This window comes from Aspergillus undulatus, assembly GCF_047715775.1.
Source record: "Aspergillus undulatus strain CBS 261.88 unplaced genomic scaffold BDV17scaffold_62, whole genome shotgun sequence".
In the NCBI taxonomy this organism is placed as follows: Eukaryota; Fungi; Ascomycota; class Eurotiomycetes; order Eurotiales; family Aspergillaceae; genus Aspergillus; species Aspergillus undulatus.
Window position 1 is genome coordinate 169,429 of NW_027396666.1, and position 15,339 is coordinate 184,767.

At 52.0% G+C, this 15,339-nt stretch overlaps 8 protein-coding genes across 8 annotated transcripts; 3 read left to right on the plus strand and 5 right to left on the minus strand.

Annotated features, from left to right (window-relative positions):
* Positions 1-71: 71 nt before the first annotated feature.
* Positions 72-1,384, minus strand: BDV17DRAFT_204064 (class II aldolase/adducin N-terminal). Its single transcript, XM_073755307.1, has 3 exons — positions 1,054-1,384; positions 656-963; positions 72-596 (listed from the first exon to the last, which is right to left on the minus strand). The coding sequence occupies exons 1-3, from the start codon at positions 1,250-1,252 to the stop codon at positions 240-242; spliced, it is 864 nt and encodes a 287-aa protein (XP_073611689.1). The 5' UTR covers positions 1,253-1,384; the 3' UTR covers positions 72-239.
* Positions 1,385-1,601: 217 nt separating this feature from the next.
* Positions 1,602-2,137, minus strand: BDV17DRAFT_295088 (GFA family protein; the record flags this gene model as incomplete). Its single annotated transcript, XM_073762987.1, has 2 exons — positions 1,602-1,958; positions 2,051-2,137. 2 exons carry the CDS (start codon positions 2,135-2,137, stop codon positions 1,602-1,604), a joined length of 444 nt encoding a protein of 147 aa, XP_073611690.1.
* BDV17DRAFT_300805 (putative proteinase) lies at positions 2,055-5,170 on the minus strand. Its single transcript, XM_073764130.1, has 6 exons — positions 4,376-5,170; positions 4,140-4,329; positions 2,852-4,090; positions 2,730-2,805; positions 2,625-2,685; positions 2,055-2,574 (listed from the first exon to the last, which is right to left on the minus strand). Exons 1-6 carry the CDS (start codon positions 4,589-4,591, stop codon positions 2,344-2,346), a joined length of 2,013 nt encoding a protein of 670 aa, XP_073611691.1. The 5' UTR covers positions 4,592-5,170; the 3' UTR covers positions 2,055-2,343.
* On the minus strand, positions 4,139-5,170 carry BDV17DRAFT_273683 (uncharacterized protein). Its single transcript, XM_073759037.1, has one exon. It carries the CDS (start codon positions 5,000-5,002, stop codon positions 4,712-4,714), a length of 291 nt encoding a protein of 96 aa, XP_073611692.1. The 5' UTR covers positions 5,003-5,170; the 3' UTR covers positions 4,139-4,711.
* A 1,155-nt stretch (positions 5,171-6,325) lies between these two features.
* Positions 6,326-6,936, plus strand: BDV17DRAFT_284430 (uncharacterized protein; the record flags this gene model as incomplete). Its single annotated transcript, XM_073760533.1, has 3 exons — positions 6,326-6,427; positions 6,494-6,816; positions 6,888-6,936. 3 exons carry the CDS (start codon positions 6,326-6,328, stop codon positions 6,934-6,936), a joined length of 474 nt encoding a protein of 157 aa, XP_073611693.1.
* A 550-nt stretch (positions 6,937-7,486) lies between these two features.
* Positions 7,487-9,725, plus strand: BDV17DRAFT_204138 (putative siderochrome-iron transporter). Its single transcript, XM_073755310.1, has 5 exons — positions 7,487-7,838; positions 7,887-7,910; positions 7,960-9,334; positions 9,403-9,419; positions 9,476-9,725. The coding sequence occupies exons 1-5, from the start codon at positions 7,591-7,593 to the stop codon at positions 9,672-9,674; spliced, it is 1,863 nt and encodes a 620-aa protein (XP_073611694.1). The 5' UTR covers positions 7,487-7,590; the 3' UTR covers positions 9,675-9,725.
* Positions 9,476-11,049, minus strand: BDV17DRAFT_204169 (esterase/lipase family protein). Its single transcript, XM_073755311.1, has one exon. The coding sequence runs from the start codon at positions 10,611-10,613 to the stop codon at positions 9,777-9,779; it is 837 nt and encodes a 278-aa protein (XP_073611695.1). The 5' UTR covers positions 10,614-11,049; the 3' UTR covers positions 9,476-9,776.
* A 1,029-nt stretch (positions 11,050-12,078) lies between these two features.
* BDV17DRAFT_273689 (Zn(II)2Cys6 transcription factor domain-containing protein) lies at positions 12,079-15,231 on the plus strand. Its single transcript, XM_073759038.1, has 6 exons — positions 12,079-12,631; positions 12,713-12,872; positions 12,922-13,080; positions 13,131-13,600; positions 13,647-13,781; positions 13,838-15,231. Exons 1-6 carry the CDS (start codon positions 12,536-12,538, stop codon positions 14,624-14,626), a joined length of 1,809 nt encoding a protein of 602 aa, XP_073611696.1. The 5' UTR covers positions 12,079-12,535; the 3' UTR covers positions 14,627-15,231.
* Positions 15,232-15,339: the final 108 nt, after the last annotated feature.

Sequence of the window (15,339 nt, forward strand, 5' to 3'; positions counted from 1 at the left end):
AACGTGTTCCTATATCCGAAGACCAGGCACCCTGATTCTCCCATGCCATAATTCGCCGGGATAGCTGATGGAGTACTTTGAGCATTGGATGAAGCCGTGTCCTAGAACCCCAGTAGCTTTCGATGTTCAACCAGTCATTCTACAATTTTCCTTACTTCAAATACCCACTGGTCAACCTTAACCTTACCAATCTTAAAATCCAAAAAACACCCCCCATTCCACTCACCAAACAATGCAACTCACCCCAAATAAGCACCCCCCGTCTCCTCATGAACAACATCGAAAAGCGGCTTCGCACTAAAATACCCCGCAAGCGGGGTCCCAACGCTCTTATACGTGAACGCCGCGTCGGCATCGTTAATCTTCACCGTACTTCCACCCCGTCCCGCGGCAGCCGCATCCGCAAGAAGCTGCGCATGGCAGCATTTCTCGAGGGAGACGAACCAGAAGACGGTTTCCTCGATTGTGCGGCCGACAGTTAGGAGGCCGTGGTTTTGTAACAATGCGGCCTTTTTAGAGCCCAGGGCCGAGGCGATGTTCTTTCCTTCTTCTTCGGCGAGGACTATCCCATTGAATTGGGTGTAGACGACGTGGTCCTTTTCTTCCTTTTAGCCGTACTTGTTCATTCTTCGAAGTATAAGGATGGACGGCTTACGTTATAAAAAGCACACGAATCCTGCGTAATGATATCCAACTCTCGACCCAGTGTACAAAAGGCCCTTCCGTAAAGAGAGTGACTATGGGCCGCGCAGAGGACATCAGGTCTTGCAGCATGAATCGCACTATGAATCATATACGCGGCGCTATTGAGCAGTCGACACGGGCCGCCCGCAATAACGGTCCCTGAGTGATCGACTTGAATCAAATCCGAGGCCTTGATCTGGCTAAACGCGACACCGAAGGGGTTCACCCAGAATGTTGTTGAGTCAACGGGGTCGCGGAGGGTTATGTGGCCGGCGACGCCTACACCCGATCTTCATATCAGCATTATGCACCTTTGATGTGCCTTTGATTTGTATGAAGAGGGTCGTTGGAGGTTGTTGAGTGACGTACCCTCATCATACCCATTCTTTCCAAAGATGCGGAATGCAGCGGCAAGTCGGCCCTTGAGGTACTCGCGCTCTGCGTACTTGTCTTCGAAGACGGGGGGCTTCGGGATGGGCATCTTGACTTTTGCGTTGGCGGCGCTGGTTTCCTGGCTATTTGCCGCGGGGGCGGAGGCCGAGGGGGTATCTGATGCGGAGGGGGGCATGGTGGTGTTGTTGTTTGGGTTGTTGTTGATGGTGATGGGTTGATGGTGACGGGAGATGATATGAAATGAGATGGGAGAAGGTAAGATAAGAGGTGAGGTTGATATGGTTACCCCAACTCAAGAGATACGCCCTACATTGACAAGGAGGTCGAGATATGGGCGGGGTAAATGACGATTAAGCTGCATATCCGAGGCTCAACGATCGAATCACATAAGCTCCATTGCTGACTCCAACTCTACCTACTATCGCCTGAACGCCACCGATTCCAATCTATACACTTCGTAGATACTCCCAGACCAGATAGATACCTCTATCTACCACAAAACCAATGCTACTTTTGCAGCTCGTCTAGGACATTCCCTCCGCCCTAGACCACACCTCATTCCCCAATTTAACAACCCAGTCATCCCTCCTCTTGCAATAAATCTCCCCCCCAACCTCCGAGCAAGCCTGTCTCCCCTCATCATCCAGCGTTCCCCACTTGAGGAAAGTGTACGTCCCATCACCAGGCGTACTTGTGAAATGCGTCGCGCAGTTAGCACAGATCGCGCGCGGGAGCGGCTTGCCGCTATCCGCCGAGTTATCCATGAACACGGTCGGCTGCGTGGAAGATGTATATTTGAGCGCCGAGACGGGGACCATGATGTTTGTTGAGAAGGCGGAGCCTGTGTACCGTTTGCAGGAGATGCAGTGGCAAACTGTGACCTATATCACGGCATTTTGTTAGTTCCAAGGTGATCAGGGAGTGATTTGACTGCAAGGATGCAGAGCCTGGGGGAGGTGGGGCAGTTAAGGACCTTGGGGTTTGGCTCGGAGGATGGCAGGTCGATGGCGTAGGTGATTTTGCCGCAGAGGCAGGCGCCGGTTAGGGTTTTGGTGGCCATTGTGATTGGTATTGCTTCGATTGTCCTCTTTGGTACTGAGGAATCAATGCAATGCAGATAAAGGCAAGCGGAAGTGACCTCAGCTCAGTGAGGGGTTATAAAGTCGCGACCCCACATAGAGGATTAGTAAGGCAAAATGCCGCTTCCAGAAGATACCACATTGCATTGGCAGGGGCAGAATAAATGTTTAAGTCGTCTAATCATAACTACATGGGGAATCCAAGCGGCCTGATCCGCTGCGCCTCCTCCAGCAACGCCTTGCGCAGGGCAATCTCGTCCATTGAAAAGAAAGCTTCCTCTTCGATCTGATTCGGTGTGCCGAAAATGGGCTTTAGATCCGCGTCGCAGACTGTTCCGTGAGCTGGGAGGTCCCCGGTCTGAAAATATGTGCGGATGGACTGGCTCGTGCATATTGAGGGGGCAGCGAGAGTGCAATGCTGCGACTATTAGCTGGGAACTGCATTGGGGGACGGGCAAGATAACTCACCCCCTCCGAGTCTTGCTGGAGTAAAACCGAGCCGGGAAAAGCCCTCGACATCTTCTTCGCACTGCCGGGGTCAGATTGTGAGCTGAAATTGGACGCGGATCGTACCTCTGTAGTGGCGTGATCGGGTCAAGGATGTTATTTACAATGAGGAGTGGGTGGGAGGTATTGCCTGTGACCGGTGCTGCTGGATGTCAGCAGAGACAACTAGTCAGGCTCTTTCGACTTACTAGTCATCTTCCACTTTGGTGTGACCTTCCATCCGGCACAGTTCAGGCGTGTGTGCGACCAGTAATTTCCGAAAACATAGCTGAGTTCCTGCAGAGAGTGCCAATGTTGCTTGAACGCCCCTTCGTCTGGATCCTGCATGTACTCCGCGTCGGAGCAAAGAATGGCTGAAGAAGAATACACTTCATTCTCCCATGGCAGCTGGCACTCAGCCGACCAGGGTCCAGCACCTAAACATTCATCAGTCGGGCAGGATGGAGACCTCCTGCCGAGTTTGAACTCAGCCAAAGCTGAACCATCCCCTCTGGCGAGATCGCTAGCAATCTCTGCCAAAAAGGCGAATCCAGCTAAAGGCTGATATATGCTAATCCGAAGAACGGTCCTCAGGTCGGTCCACGTTACCACTTCCGGTCCTCGTGTCTTGGTTGGTAAAACGGCCATAGATGAGTTGAGAAGACTATTCTCCAGGTCGGAGTAGGACGCTTTGATGGCAGTGGGGCCTCCTTCCGCAAATACTGGACATTCCTCCCCAGCTGCGTCGCAGTATAGGGCAAACTTATCAAATATGGCATCGGCGTCACCAATGGGCTCCGGTCCGACGCCTGTGTAGTACTTTTCGGCATCGACAACACCGTCCAAGACTATGCGTTCGACGCGATCTGGGAAGAGCGCTGCAAAAGTGGCACCAAGAAGGGTTCCATACGACCGTCCCCAGTATAGGAGCTTTTCTTGCCCGCGATTCCATTTCGTTCGTCCAAACAAAGCTTGATGTGGGTCATACCCATGCGACTTGTCGTGCTGCCGCTGAGCTTCGAGGCCTTGCTTCTCTCGCCACTCGCCATGTCGCTCAACGATTTCAAGCATATCGCGAGCCACCGGAGGTGTGTTGATATGCTCTCCTAAAGCCTCCCCGTTGGACGATGGGGTCGAGAGGCTCTGCGAGCACCCAATGTTGAGGGCAATGGCGCGCTGCCAGTTCCGCATGAACGAGTCGGCGGAGCTGCCCAGCATCCCATCAGCCTCGGCCTGAAGCTCCCAGTTCTTTTGGGAGAACAGGTCGGGGAAGCAGCTAAATCCAGGAGTTGTACTACCGACCCCTCTAGGGTCGAACCCAATGATATCGTAATACAGGTCTTGTGAGTTATCCACAACATCCGAAGGGACAACGGTTGAGTCCACGATGGTCTGCAGGTTACGTCCGGATATTAGAGCCGAGGCGACACCAGAGCCTCCAGGGCCGCCTGCGAAGTGTTTAATGCAATGTCGCTAATGAAAGTACGATGTTCATACCAGGATTGATCAGGATCGCTCCACCATATCGAGGGTCGGTTACAGGGACCTTTGCCGGAAGGCGGGTAATTGCAATAGCCATGCGTGTCCCTTGGCCGTCCAACCGATGATAATCCATCGGAACGTCCAAACGAGCACACTGGAATCCACCGAAACAGTCATGGTACTCAAGTGTTTGAGACGGTGTTATCTGCCCCACATTAGCCTAGTAATTTGCAAAATTACGGTCATCGAACCTGGTTCCAAGAAAACGGAGGCTCTGAAATCTCGACCAGCGAGTTAGGGCTGCTCTCTGGTTGAAGAAATGCCGGAAACAGCCACAATAATAACCCCGCAAGGACCGTCAATGCCAGCACGGTGGGACTGACACCCTTGCGGGAAGGCCCGCGGCATGTGGAATCAGCATTCCAATCCTGGGTGCTGGGAAGACTGGGATGTTTGTGGTCTTCCATAGGTCACCGGTCTGTCCAGTCCTGTCATAAATGCATCCGCTAGGTGCTCAAAGCCGGACTGAATCGCCCGGGGCTGAGAGAGGTCTTAAGTAGCGGTCATAAGTGGACCTTATCTTAGCATTATTGGGCGGCTGAGATGCAGATATTTCCTCCGTGCTGAAAGTTGAGCATGAGCGGCATGCATAGTCCGAGTGCGGCGAATGACGAGCGGGGGATATGCAATCGCAGCAGGGGGCAGGCAAAGGCAAGAGGGCAACCCTGCACGCAGGCGGCAGCGCGACTCAATCGAGGCGAGAATTTCGGTATTGGCGGCGGGCGATGGCATCTGGGATCGAGTGGGTGGGGTTGTGCCGAACGAACCATCCTTTGCATGGCACTAGTAGCGCAGCGCAGCGATCGTCGCAGTCTCATCCTCCAACAGCAGCTGGTGGTCGGGTGATGATCGCAGAGACAATACTGGAGCCAGTCATCGTTTACTGATTCGTAATTGAAGAGAGCCGAGTCTGGCCGTGTGTAACAGGTTCAAAAGAGCATGCGTGAGTCTTCGAATCCACAGAAGTGAGTGATCCAGCCAGTCCCACCGCGGAAAGGTTATCGCGGATCAGGCGGTGTCTTATCTTTCAGCCTATCTTTACACCGCCTGCCTGTTATACCTTTTACAATACAAATCATGTGACGTCACGTGACACATTCCTTCCACAGGGCGGTTACCCGTCAATGATTAATGGATCCATCAAAAAGGGGTCATCTAGTCATTTTTCTACTAAGATGACTCTCCCAGCCATTGACTTATCTATCATTCTTTACATCTTACTTTTCTCTTGATACCTTGAATTTTTATCGTGGGATACGGGCCTAATAGAATTCCTTGTACCCTAAGACAAGTATAATATAAAAATTTAATAAGTAAAAGAAGAATTAATAAAGTTATGAAAGGGGACACGTATATACAAGAAGGAATCGCTGAAGAGGAGAACAGATCAGGAGGGCAGACAGAAGGTAGAGGGGAAGGAACCACGTGACCACAGCCGCGTACGTTACACGGTGCATGTTATGGGACCATCCCATAACAAGTTATATAAGTAATATACCTTACCTAAATTATAAAATCAGCTAGCTAAAAAAAATAATAATTAATAATTAATATATAAAATATATTACCTGAAATTTACTTGTTATCCCCCTAAATTTATAAATTTTATTAGTTATCATTTGTCATACGCCTATCGATCTTCCCTGTTGTTCACCGGCTGAGTCATGTTTTAATCAGCCGCATCGGTCCTTCCAATCGTCGAACGGCTTCAAGTTAGTTCGAATCAAGAACTACTCAGAGTACTTCATGGATTGACTACTGTTATGGGTTCCTCGTACAAGGCACCTCTTCAGTTGTTACTCGGTCATCATGTGACCGAGTACGAAGGCTCACTCTCGCTTATTTCCTCCTTCCACACAAGCATGACTACCTATCTTTTCCTCCTTCAACGAACCCTTCATGTATAAACAGCGCGGTATAGTTTAGCACAAACATATTGCCCCCTTACAACTACTACGTCGAACCACGCTTCTTACATTATTTTATTATTATTTATAAGCTTAAATAGCTATTATTTAAATAATTAAACTTAGAAATGATATTAATAGAAAAATAACCATTAGCCTTTTCTAGAATGTATACCCATGCTCTCTGTGATGAAAGTATACCACGGCTTACACTAGAAAGAGTTCCTGCTCTCGATGCGTCGCTTGGTCGAGCACTTTAGACAGTGGGAACACTACTACGCAGACGACGCCAACAAGATAGCAGAGGCGACTCGACACTTGTCAGGAGGAATTGGTGTGAAATGAGCGCTCGCACGACTCTCCCCGGTGGACATACGGACTTGGCCAGATTTCTGCGTCTAGGTGAGCTCAAATATCCGCAACTTTGTCAATCCTGATGTCGCGGAAAGAAGATACCAAGCCGCCCGACAGCGGAAGACGCAGTCAGAAAGCCGGTTTGCAGCGATGTTGGGCTCGTTGGAGATGAATCTGCCGCGTCTCGTTACCGACTATGAACGATGCCAGCGTCTTTGGGAAGGCGTTCTTCCTCAAATTCGACATGCCTCTCTTCCTGGTTTTCCAACGACTTATCACACAGGCGTCACCGATCTATGTGCCGCGGGCCGGTCTTTGACACGGGGTCGACGACGCGAGCACCGAGGCGAAAGAGCCGACGAGGAAGAAAGGTTCGTGGGGACGCCACTGGACGATAGAGTTCTCCCGCTTTGTCTGGGTAAAATGTGAAAACGGCATCCAGGTTAGCCAAGATAAGAAAGATCATGTGCGCAAACAAGAATATGAATTAGGTCAGCCAAGTAGCACAGGCAAAACGCCTAGAATGACAGGTGGTCATTCTTGAAGACCAAGGTAAGAGTCGCACGACGTAGCGTAGATGTCAGTAACAGCAACACTTCGCCCATTCCTGAGCGTAGGAAGCGAGCTTGTCAAACAATCGATCATGAAGCGAGCAGAATGGGCAAGGTTGGGCCTTGAGAAGAGAAACCCATGATAATGAAGTCGATTCTTCACAAGACGTGCCAAGAAGGCCCGGCATTCCGCAATTGGGCGTGTGGTGAGGGGTTTCCTCCCCAGACTCGCACCGTCCAAATCACCTCAATGTCTCGCCGAATCACAGCAGTCAATGGTGCTGCAATCGGCGCAACTGCAAGAGCTGGAGAGTCGACGGAGTACGTGTCCAGCGGTGGCATGAGGGTTGGCAACCTTAGACTTGACGGCGTGGATTACGAATGAGCGGGTGGAGCACTGCAACTGGAGTCTGGCGGCGATCATCCACTCCATCTCCGGTCCCGCGGCCTTGCTTGACTCAGGCCTGTCCTTGAATTCTGCTTTTCTTCTTCTCTTTCCTGACGAAAAACTCCAGCACCCACCTTCACAGAGCTCTCTGCACCCGATAATCTTTCAGGTTTCTGGTTTATCTTGATCGTCGGCCTGCGTCTGAAATGCCGGATGACGTACGGCCTGGGAGCTCCACGTGCTCCCTGTCGAGCGATGGGATCTCCATAAAGAAGCAGGAATTCCTCAATGCCTGGCTCAGCTACCCAGAAAAAGACATGGATATCGAGGTCAACGAGAAGCAGGTCAACGAGAAGCCGCCTCAGAATGAGCCTGTTGAGGCCGCCGGCGTGACCAAAATCAAGGCTGTCGAAGCCGTAGGTAGGACCAAGGGCAAATATGTCATGTATGCCGGGTATGTGTTCTCCCCATACATCTATAGACCTTCGCTAACGAACCGCAGATTGGCAATGATTATGATCATCTTGTGGGTTTCATGAGCCTTGTTCTCAGCAGATGAAGCTAACTGTACCCAGCGAACTCGACAACTCGACGGTTGGAACGTATCGCAACTTTGCGACTTCAGACTACCATCAGCTTGGAATGCTAGCTACTCTGAATACTGCGGCCAGCATCATCACAGCCATCGCCAAACCCCCAATCGCCAAACTCTCGGACGTTATCGGGCGAGGCGAAGCGTATATCATAACGGTTATTTTCTACATCCTCTCGTACGTTCTCTGCGCCGCATCAAATTCATTCGACACATATGCCGGTGGCTATGTCTTCTATTCACTCGGGCAGGCCGGTATGGCCATTCTCAACTCCATCATCGTCTCGGACCTGTCGTCCATGCGCTGGCGAGGCTTCGTCTACAACATCCTCTACGTCCCATTCCTCGTAACCCCTTGGGTCTCCGCATTCATCGTCGACAGCGTGGTAAACGGCATCGGCTGGCGCTGGGGAATCGGCATGTTCGCCATTCTAATGCCCTTCTGCGCAACGTTCATAATCATCACCCTCCTCGTCTTTCAACGCCGCGCCAAGAACGCAGGCCTAATCCTTAATGAAAAACTCACAATCTACACCTTCTGCTCCCGCATCGACCTAGGCGGCACGCTCCTCCTCAGCGGCGGCTTCGCACTCGTCCTCATTCCAATCACCCTCGCAGCAACAGCAACAGACCGCTGGTCAACACCCTGGGTCGACGCACTTATCGTGCTCGGCGGACTCATCCTCATCGCTCTCGTCCCGTATGAGAAGTACCTATCAAGGTACCCCGTCGTCCCAACCCGCTACTTCCGCACCCTCTCAGTCGTCATCTCCGTCCTCCTCGGCTGCATCGACAACATCGGCTACGGCGCAACACACACCTACCTCTTCGTCTGGTCCATGGTCTCACACAACTTCTCCCCGCGTGACGCCCAGTTCCTCACATACACGAACGGCGTCGCGCAAGCGCTCATCGGCATCGGGACTGGGCTACTAATGTACCGAATCCGAACATACAAATGGATCGGCGTCGCGGGCGCAATCGTCCGAATAATAGGGTACGGCGTGATGGTGCGCCTGCGCACAAACGAATCCTCCATAGCGGAACTCTTCATCGTCCAACTCGTCCAGGGCCTTGGAAGCGGGATAATCGAAACGATCATCATTGTCGCGGCGCAGATTTCCGTCCCGCATGCGGAGTTGGCGCAGGTGACGAGTCTCGTTATGCTCGGTACCTTTTTGGGAAATGGGATTGGGTCTGCGGTTGCGGGGGCGATTTATACAGGGCAACTGGAGAAACGGTTACGGGTTCATCTTGGGCCTGCGGTTAGTCAAGGGCAGTTGAGGACGCTTTATAATTCTATTACGGAGACGTTGCCGGAGTGGGGGACTCCGGAACGGACGGCTGTTAATCAGGCTGTGAGTTCAGTTGCTTTTCTGGTACCGAGATTGAGATTATCCATGCTGACTATGGAATGTGGTTTTAGTACTCGGATGTTATGGGGTTCGTTAACTTATATATTTCCCACCAATGCCAATGGCTAACTGCTAATCGTGCAGGTATATCACCATCGCGGCACTGGCTTTTGCAGTCCCGATTGTTATCTTGTCACTTTTGCTACCTAACAAGATGCTTGGGTATGTCTGTCCCGACTCGAGAGTCGCAGAGCTAGCTAACGATTCCAGCGACGGCCATAATCTCGTGCAAGGGTCTTCTCCCTCGCCATCCGATGACGATATCCAGAAATCCAAAGCCTGATATTATGAACAGATTCCACATTATCAGATATGAATTGATGATTATTACCTCACATTACTGTTTATATGGCTTGATATATATAGATATTCCGTACCCTTCTTCCTACTTCCCAGGCGACCCAATAACGCAGGGGAAGTCTCGGTGCAGCTGATCATCCAGGGCATTCTTGACCAGATTCCAGACATTTAAATCATACGCCTCGCCGATATGTCCGACCGGATCATGCGGGCAAAAGTCCTGGACGTATACATTGTCCACGCCCTCCTCATGCACGAAGCTCGTCGTGGTTGGCGTAACCATCTCGTCAAACTTGGATGTAATCACCGTCAACTTATTACCCGGCTGTACGATCGGCTTGCCGTCATTCAACCGCTCCACGGCCGGTCCGTCGGGACCGAGATCGTCGCACGCGCCGCAACCGACAGTTTGCAGGACCTCGCCTATGAGCTCCCTCGACGCGTCGCCGAGGATATAAGCGAGGTTGAAGAGGCCGATGAATGTTGTTCCATGGGTAGGTGGCGCAATGGCCACAATACGCTCCACGATCTCGGATACGCCGTCTTCAAACTTCGGTACGTAAAGTGACTGCATCGCGCCTTCCGAATGGCCTACGAGATCGACTTTCTCGGCACCGGTCTCCTTCTGCACGCGTTTGATGTACGCCGCAATGTCGGATGCGGACTCCTCGACGGGTTTGAGGCCGCCGACGAAGGGAAACCCCGGGTAATCGCCGTAGGTTTCGGCGAAGGTGCAGTAGCCTTGCTTTTGAAGCCAGGCTTGCAGGAAGTTTAGGTCTTCATAGTAGGTTGCTCCGAGACCATGGAGGAAGACGACGGGGTTGGTGTTGTTGGTGCTGCGGCAGGAGAAGTCGTTGACGTCTGTTGCCAGAGCAAGGGCCGCCATTGACATGGCGAGAGCCGTCAGTAAGGAAGAGCGCATATTGACGGGTGATTTTCTTGATTATTAGAGCTCAAATTATGTTGTTGATAGCAAAGCAAGCGAATGAGTGACAATGGTCGCGGTTATAAAGAGCGTGGACCTCAATGATGAGGAAAAGAACGGATGGACTGTCTCGTCCTGAAATCAAAAGAAGCAAATTAGTGAAGGTCAAAGTCTCATTTTCCTCAAGAGAGCTCAGCTGCTCAACTTCCAAGACGAAAAGAGGAGTTCTCCTCGCGAGTGGAGGCTGCGCGACGATCTTCAATCGCCCTGCTCCATTCAAACAATCTATTCCTGACCCTGTCAGATAGATCCATCGGACTATCGATTTTTGCAGGAGTCGGTTAAGCCCCAAGGGTGAAACCACGTGAATTCTTTTCTGAGTCTCTTATTTGTGCATGATAAATTGACAGATCACAGATCGCCCTGAGGACCCGCAGGCTGCTGAGTGCATTGCAGAGGAGTGAAAAATAATCTCGACTCATTATTATGCAGGTTCCAACACGTTGGGTCGGATTCGATCTCACCCGGCGTTGGGATTCGTACTAAAGGACCACCGATTCGCTAACTAAACTTACACAGAGAAAATGATGCAGCTAGACGGCATTTCGGAATGGGCTACAGACGCAACCTTGTTTCTCACGCTCCTCGGTCAGATCGCCACTCGTCAAAGCCGACAGTCGCGGTCGCGATTCTGGGAAGCTGACGAGGTAGCATTCTACCGCCCGCCGGCGACCCTGAGGAATGGAATTCCTGTCAATATCTGCCAATCTCGTCATGTTCCATGGTTTGCCGTACTACCACCGGGAATTACGGGATGCCAGGGCTGGCCTTGTTCCTCCACTGATCTTCATACCGGGGTGAACAGCGACTCAGCGAGGGGGCTTGTAGCGGCTGCCGAACTGTTTTGAAGCCATCTGGACGCGGGGAAACCCATTAAGGGCGACGAGGTTGGAAATGCCACATTGGCGTTCAGTGTGCAATATGAAGTCTGTCAGACTATGCGCGTCCAATCCGTGAGCGACGCCTGGGGAGTTCACTGAAAGCAAAGGGAAGCCAGGCGTGGAACTATTCTCCGATTTTGCAAATAATCCCAGACACCGTGGCACGGCTCCCGCGTTCGTGGTACGTACCTTTTGGCCCATGCACTCCACCATCGGTTAGTGACAGGTACCGAACCGCGGAGCCTTGACTCGAGATGGGTGCCGCACTTGCGAAGCAGCGAAAGTACTGACGGTCGTGTGATAAGCTTATTGAGCTGAATCATGAAGACTAATATGATCAGTTCGAAGACAGGGGAGCGCCAGCTCTTGACCGTTCGCGTCGTTCGAGAAGGAGCCCGATTGGCGGTACTGTGCATGACGGAAATTGGCGATCGACAGCGATGATGAAGGTGGGTAAGTGGTGGTCATGGCTGGCTGAGTCGTGGAGGACACTAGGCCCAATCGGGGCATCACATTTTGGCCGGGGCCACACGCTCCCCGCCGCACTGTCGCACACAATCCTCGCTCTCTACTCTCAGTCTCAGCATCATCACTCCATGGAGAGCAGCAATTGGTGTCGGTATCTGCCCTCAAAAGCTGAGGCAGCTGTCCAGCAGCTTATATTGAGGTAACTGGCCGACTCGCATCCGCAGCCTCACATGCCAGGGGCTTCACATGCCAGGGACTCTCGACAGCTCCCCAGTCCAACGGTCTGAACCCACTCCTGCACCAAAGTTTCCTGCTTAAGCCACCGTCCTGTGGTTGGGTAAGCACTGGACGGCGCCCCTCTTAGCGATCTCGGCCTTGCTCGCTCGATCTCAAGTGCCTGAATTCGTCGTACCGTTGGTCCGTCTCTGATGATTCTCTCCTGTCAATGCTCTTTCATCAACAACAGCTGCCTATAACTCTACTGTGACTTGCGAGCTACCGGCTTTGCTCATGTCGGAAACTTCCTTTAGAGAACCGGCCACCAGTTCAAAACACGGTTCACGCCAATCGAAGTCATGTAAAGTTTGCCGGGTACGCAAAGTCAAGGTGCGTCTACATTGCTGACTTTGCCCACGATCCATCCCAAGCCCCCTACTACGTACTGAATCTTGTTCTACCGGAGTATAGTGTGATCGAGTGAAACCCTGTCACGCATGTTGTACGCACGGGTATCCGTCGAAATGTGTCTACGAAATCACCCCGGGGGAAGACTTCAGGCCCATCTCGCAGGCCGATGAGATTCGAAATCTGCGTGCTGAGATTCGAGATTTGGGTCTGCAACTTGACAGTGAGCCACCCCGTCCTGGGTTTCTAGACGTGCATCGCTCATTCATCAGATTCAAGCCGGTCACGACGTCGTCTGAAGCAGCTGCACAGCGTTATTCAGACCATACGGTCCGCACCCGAGGAAGAGGTAAACCGTCTCATTGCCGATATCAGAGGCTCTCGGGAAAACCAGTGGGATACTACCGCCGACCCCTGGGAAGGCATGAAGTGTACGTCAGGGTTCCAGAAACATACCCCTTCGTTGGCTAACAGGAGATAGCAACCGCTAGTGACCTTACAGACCCTGATAAGCCCTCCGGTACCCTCGAGTCCGAAGAGGACGACTCCCACTGTCTCTTAGTACAGCGCAGCAGCCGAGAGTCGTCAGAAACAAGCGATGACTCTGCGTACGGGTCTATCTGCCGCATGGACTCGGCCAAATCCATGCTTGACGTTTTCACTGAGAGATTCGTTGATGCTTTCAGTCCGGAAGTCGATTCCAATGCTGGGCGAGCTGGAGCGATCCGACGAGCCGCTGAGATTCGCATGTTTTCACCTATCCTCACTGAGGCATTTCAAGCCGTCAGCCAGGTCTTCTTTGGGCGTTCCGTACAAAATAAGTCGATTGAAGTGATGGGGTTCTCCGGTTATCCTCGTGTTCTGCGAAGTTTGCAAGAAGCTCTGCTGGATCCGGAGCGCAGCAAGGCAGAATCCACGTTGGCCACAGTTATACTTCTAATGGCGTTTGAGGTATGTTTTGGAGCACTTCCGTCCGAGGATTGTCTGACATGGCTAGAGCGTGGAACGCACCTCGCAGGCATCATTGTCCGCACACGTACAGGGCGCGGTGCGTTTGATTGAGCACCGAGGCCCGGAAAACCACATGTACGGTGTCGAGCACCTTTTGTTCACCGAGCTTCGACCGTACTGGGTATGAACGCCTGCTCGAATCTACCATGCAAATCTAACTAATTCTGCCAAACTTAGGTTTCGGCATCGTTCGCGCGGCGCGCTCCAACTTTCCTGGCTCGGAAAGAATGGAAAACGATACCCTGGTCCGCTGGTACAACGGCAAAAAATATCCTTCATTACCTACTAGACCTGGCGGTCGAAATCCCCGCTCTGCTCGGACAATATGACGAGCTTCAAGTCGGGATTGATGCGCAGATACTCAGCGCTCATGAGACATCAGTCAAGCAGGCCGCATTCTGGAACGGAGTTCGTGATATCACGAATCGACTTTCACTGTGGAAAGTCAATTGGGTTGACGGCTATCCGGACGGTCCTCCTCGTGAAGTCGAAGCGACAGAGGATACCCAATTCCCAATATTTCATTGTCGAGATCTGCGCACCGGTGCCATCATTACACCGACCAAGTTTCAGTACCCTGATCTCCTCCTTACTCAAACCATGTGTATATATTACGCCGCCCGTCTAATCCTATCATCCGTCGACACTCGACCAACGGATGGGGTCAGCCGCCAAGAGCAGTACGAACTCTCTTGCGGAATCTGTCGCAGTCTCGAGTGGTACATCCTGATGTCCCCCGGTAACATGATCAACAGGCTTGCATTCCCCGTACGTGTTGCGTGGGAAGCCTTCCCAGACCGCGGTCCCGAACGCAAATTCCTCTTTCAGGTCTTGAAACTGGTAGAAATGCGGCACTCCTTGGGTCTCTGGGGCGGAGGCATGGAAGACATATCGCCAAGGTATAACTCGCCGCCACGTAGCGAAGTATCGAGTCCTCCTCGGGAACTCACTCCAGTCGAAGGGTAAGCATTTGCATGACTACGGTGGCTTTCTTGCTAGTTTCGGGCTCTGTATCCAAAAGTTATTGGGCGGTTCTATCTATAGGGACGGATGTATATAATAACACCTGATCGGGGAAGCGTCGAGAGAACTGCCACCTGGGTTTGGAATAACATGCGATTTCTCTCTGTTCGAAGCGGCATTGCTGCAATTTTGCACCTCATATACTTGCTGTCGTTGACTCTGCCTGGCCGCCGCACAGAAACTGATTCAACCCACTCACTGCAACGAAGAGAAACAGGTGCGGCCATGGCTTTGAACCAGGAACCCACGGCAATTAGGAGATACTCCGACCCAGACAGCTCCGAAGGGCTCAACTAATACCTACATAGCTCCGTACCAAGATTCTCGCGCCGCTTGGGGAGCTTGGCCGGCTGCCTCTCCCCACGGGTTCTTCCTTCTCCCGACCACTTCAAGTCGGCCGACACAGTTTCATCCTCGTTCACTTGATGCCGGTTTCGTTCTCAGGCCACCGCAACTTTGTTTGTCACAAGTCGGACACTGTCCGCGGTGTCTGGCCCACGGGGGTATCATCTGGATTTGGAAACCCCGGGCGCCGGGAAGCTTGGCTGTGGGTGCAAACTGAAGTTAATTCAACAACTGAAAACAGCTACCACCACAACAGACATCGGCATAGATCATGGAACCCGTCGGAGCTTCGCAAAAAAAAAAAAAAAAAA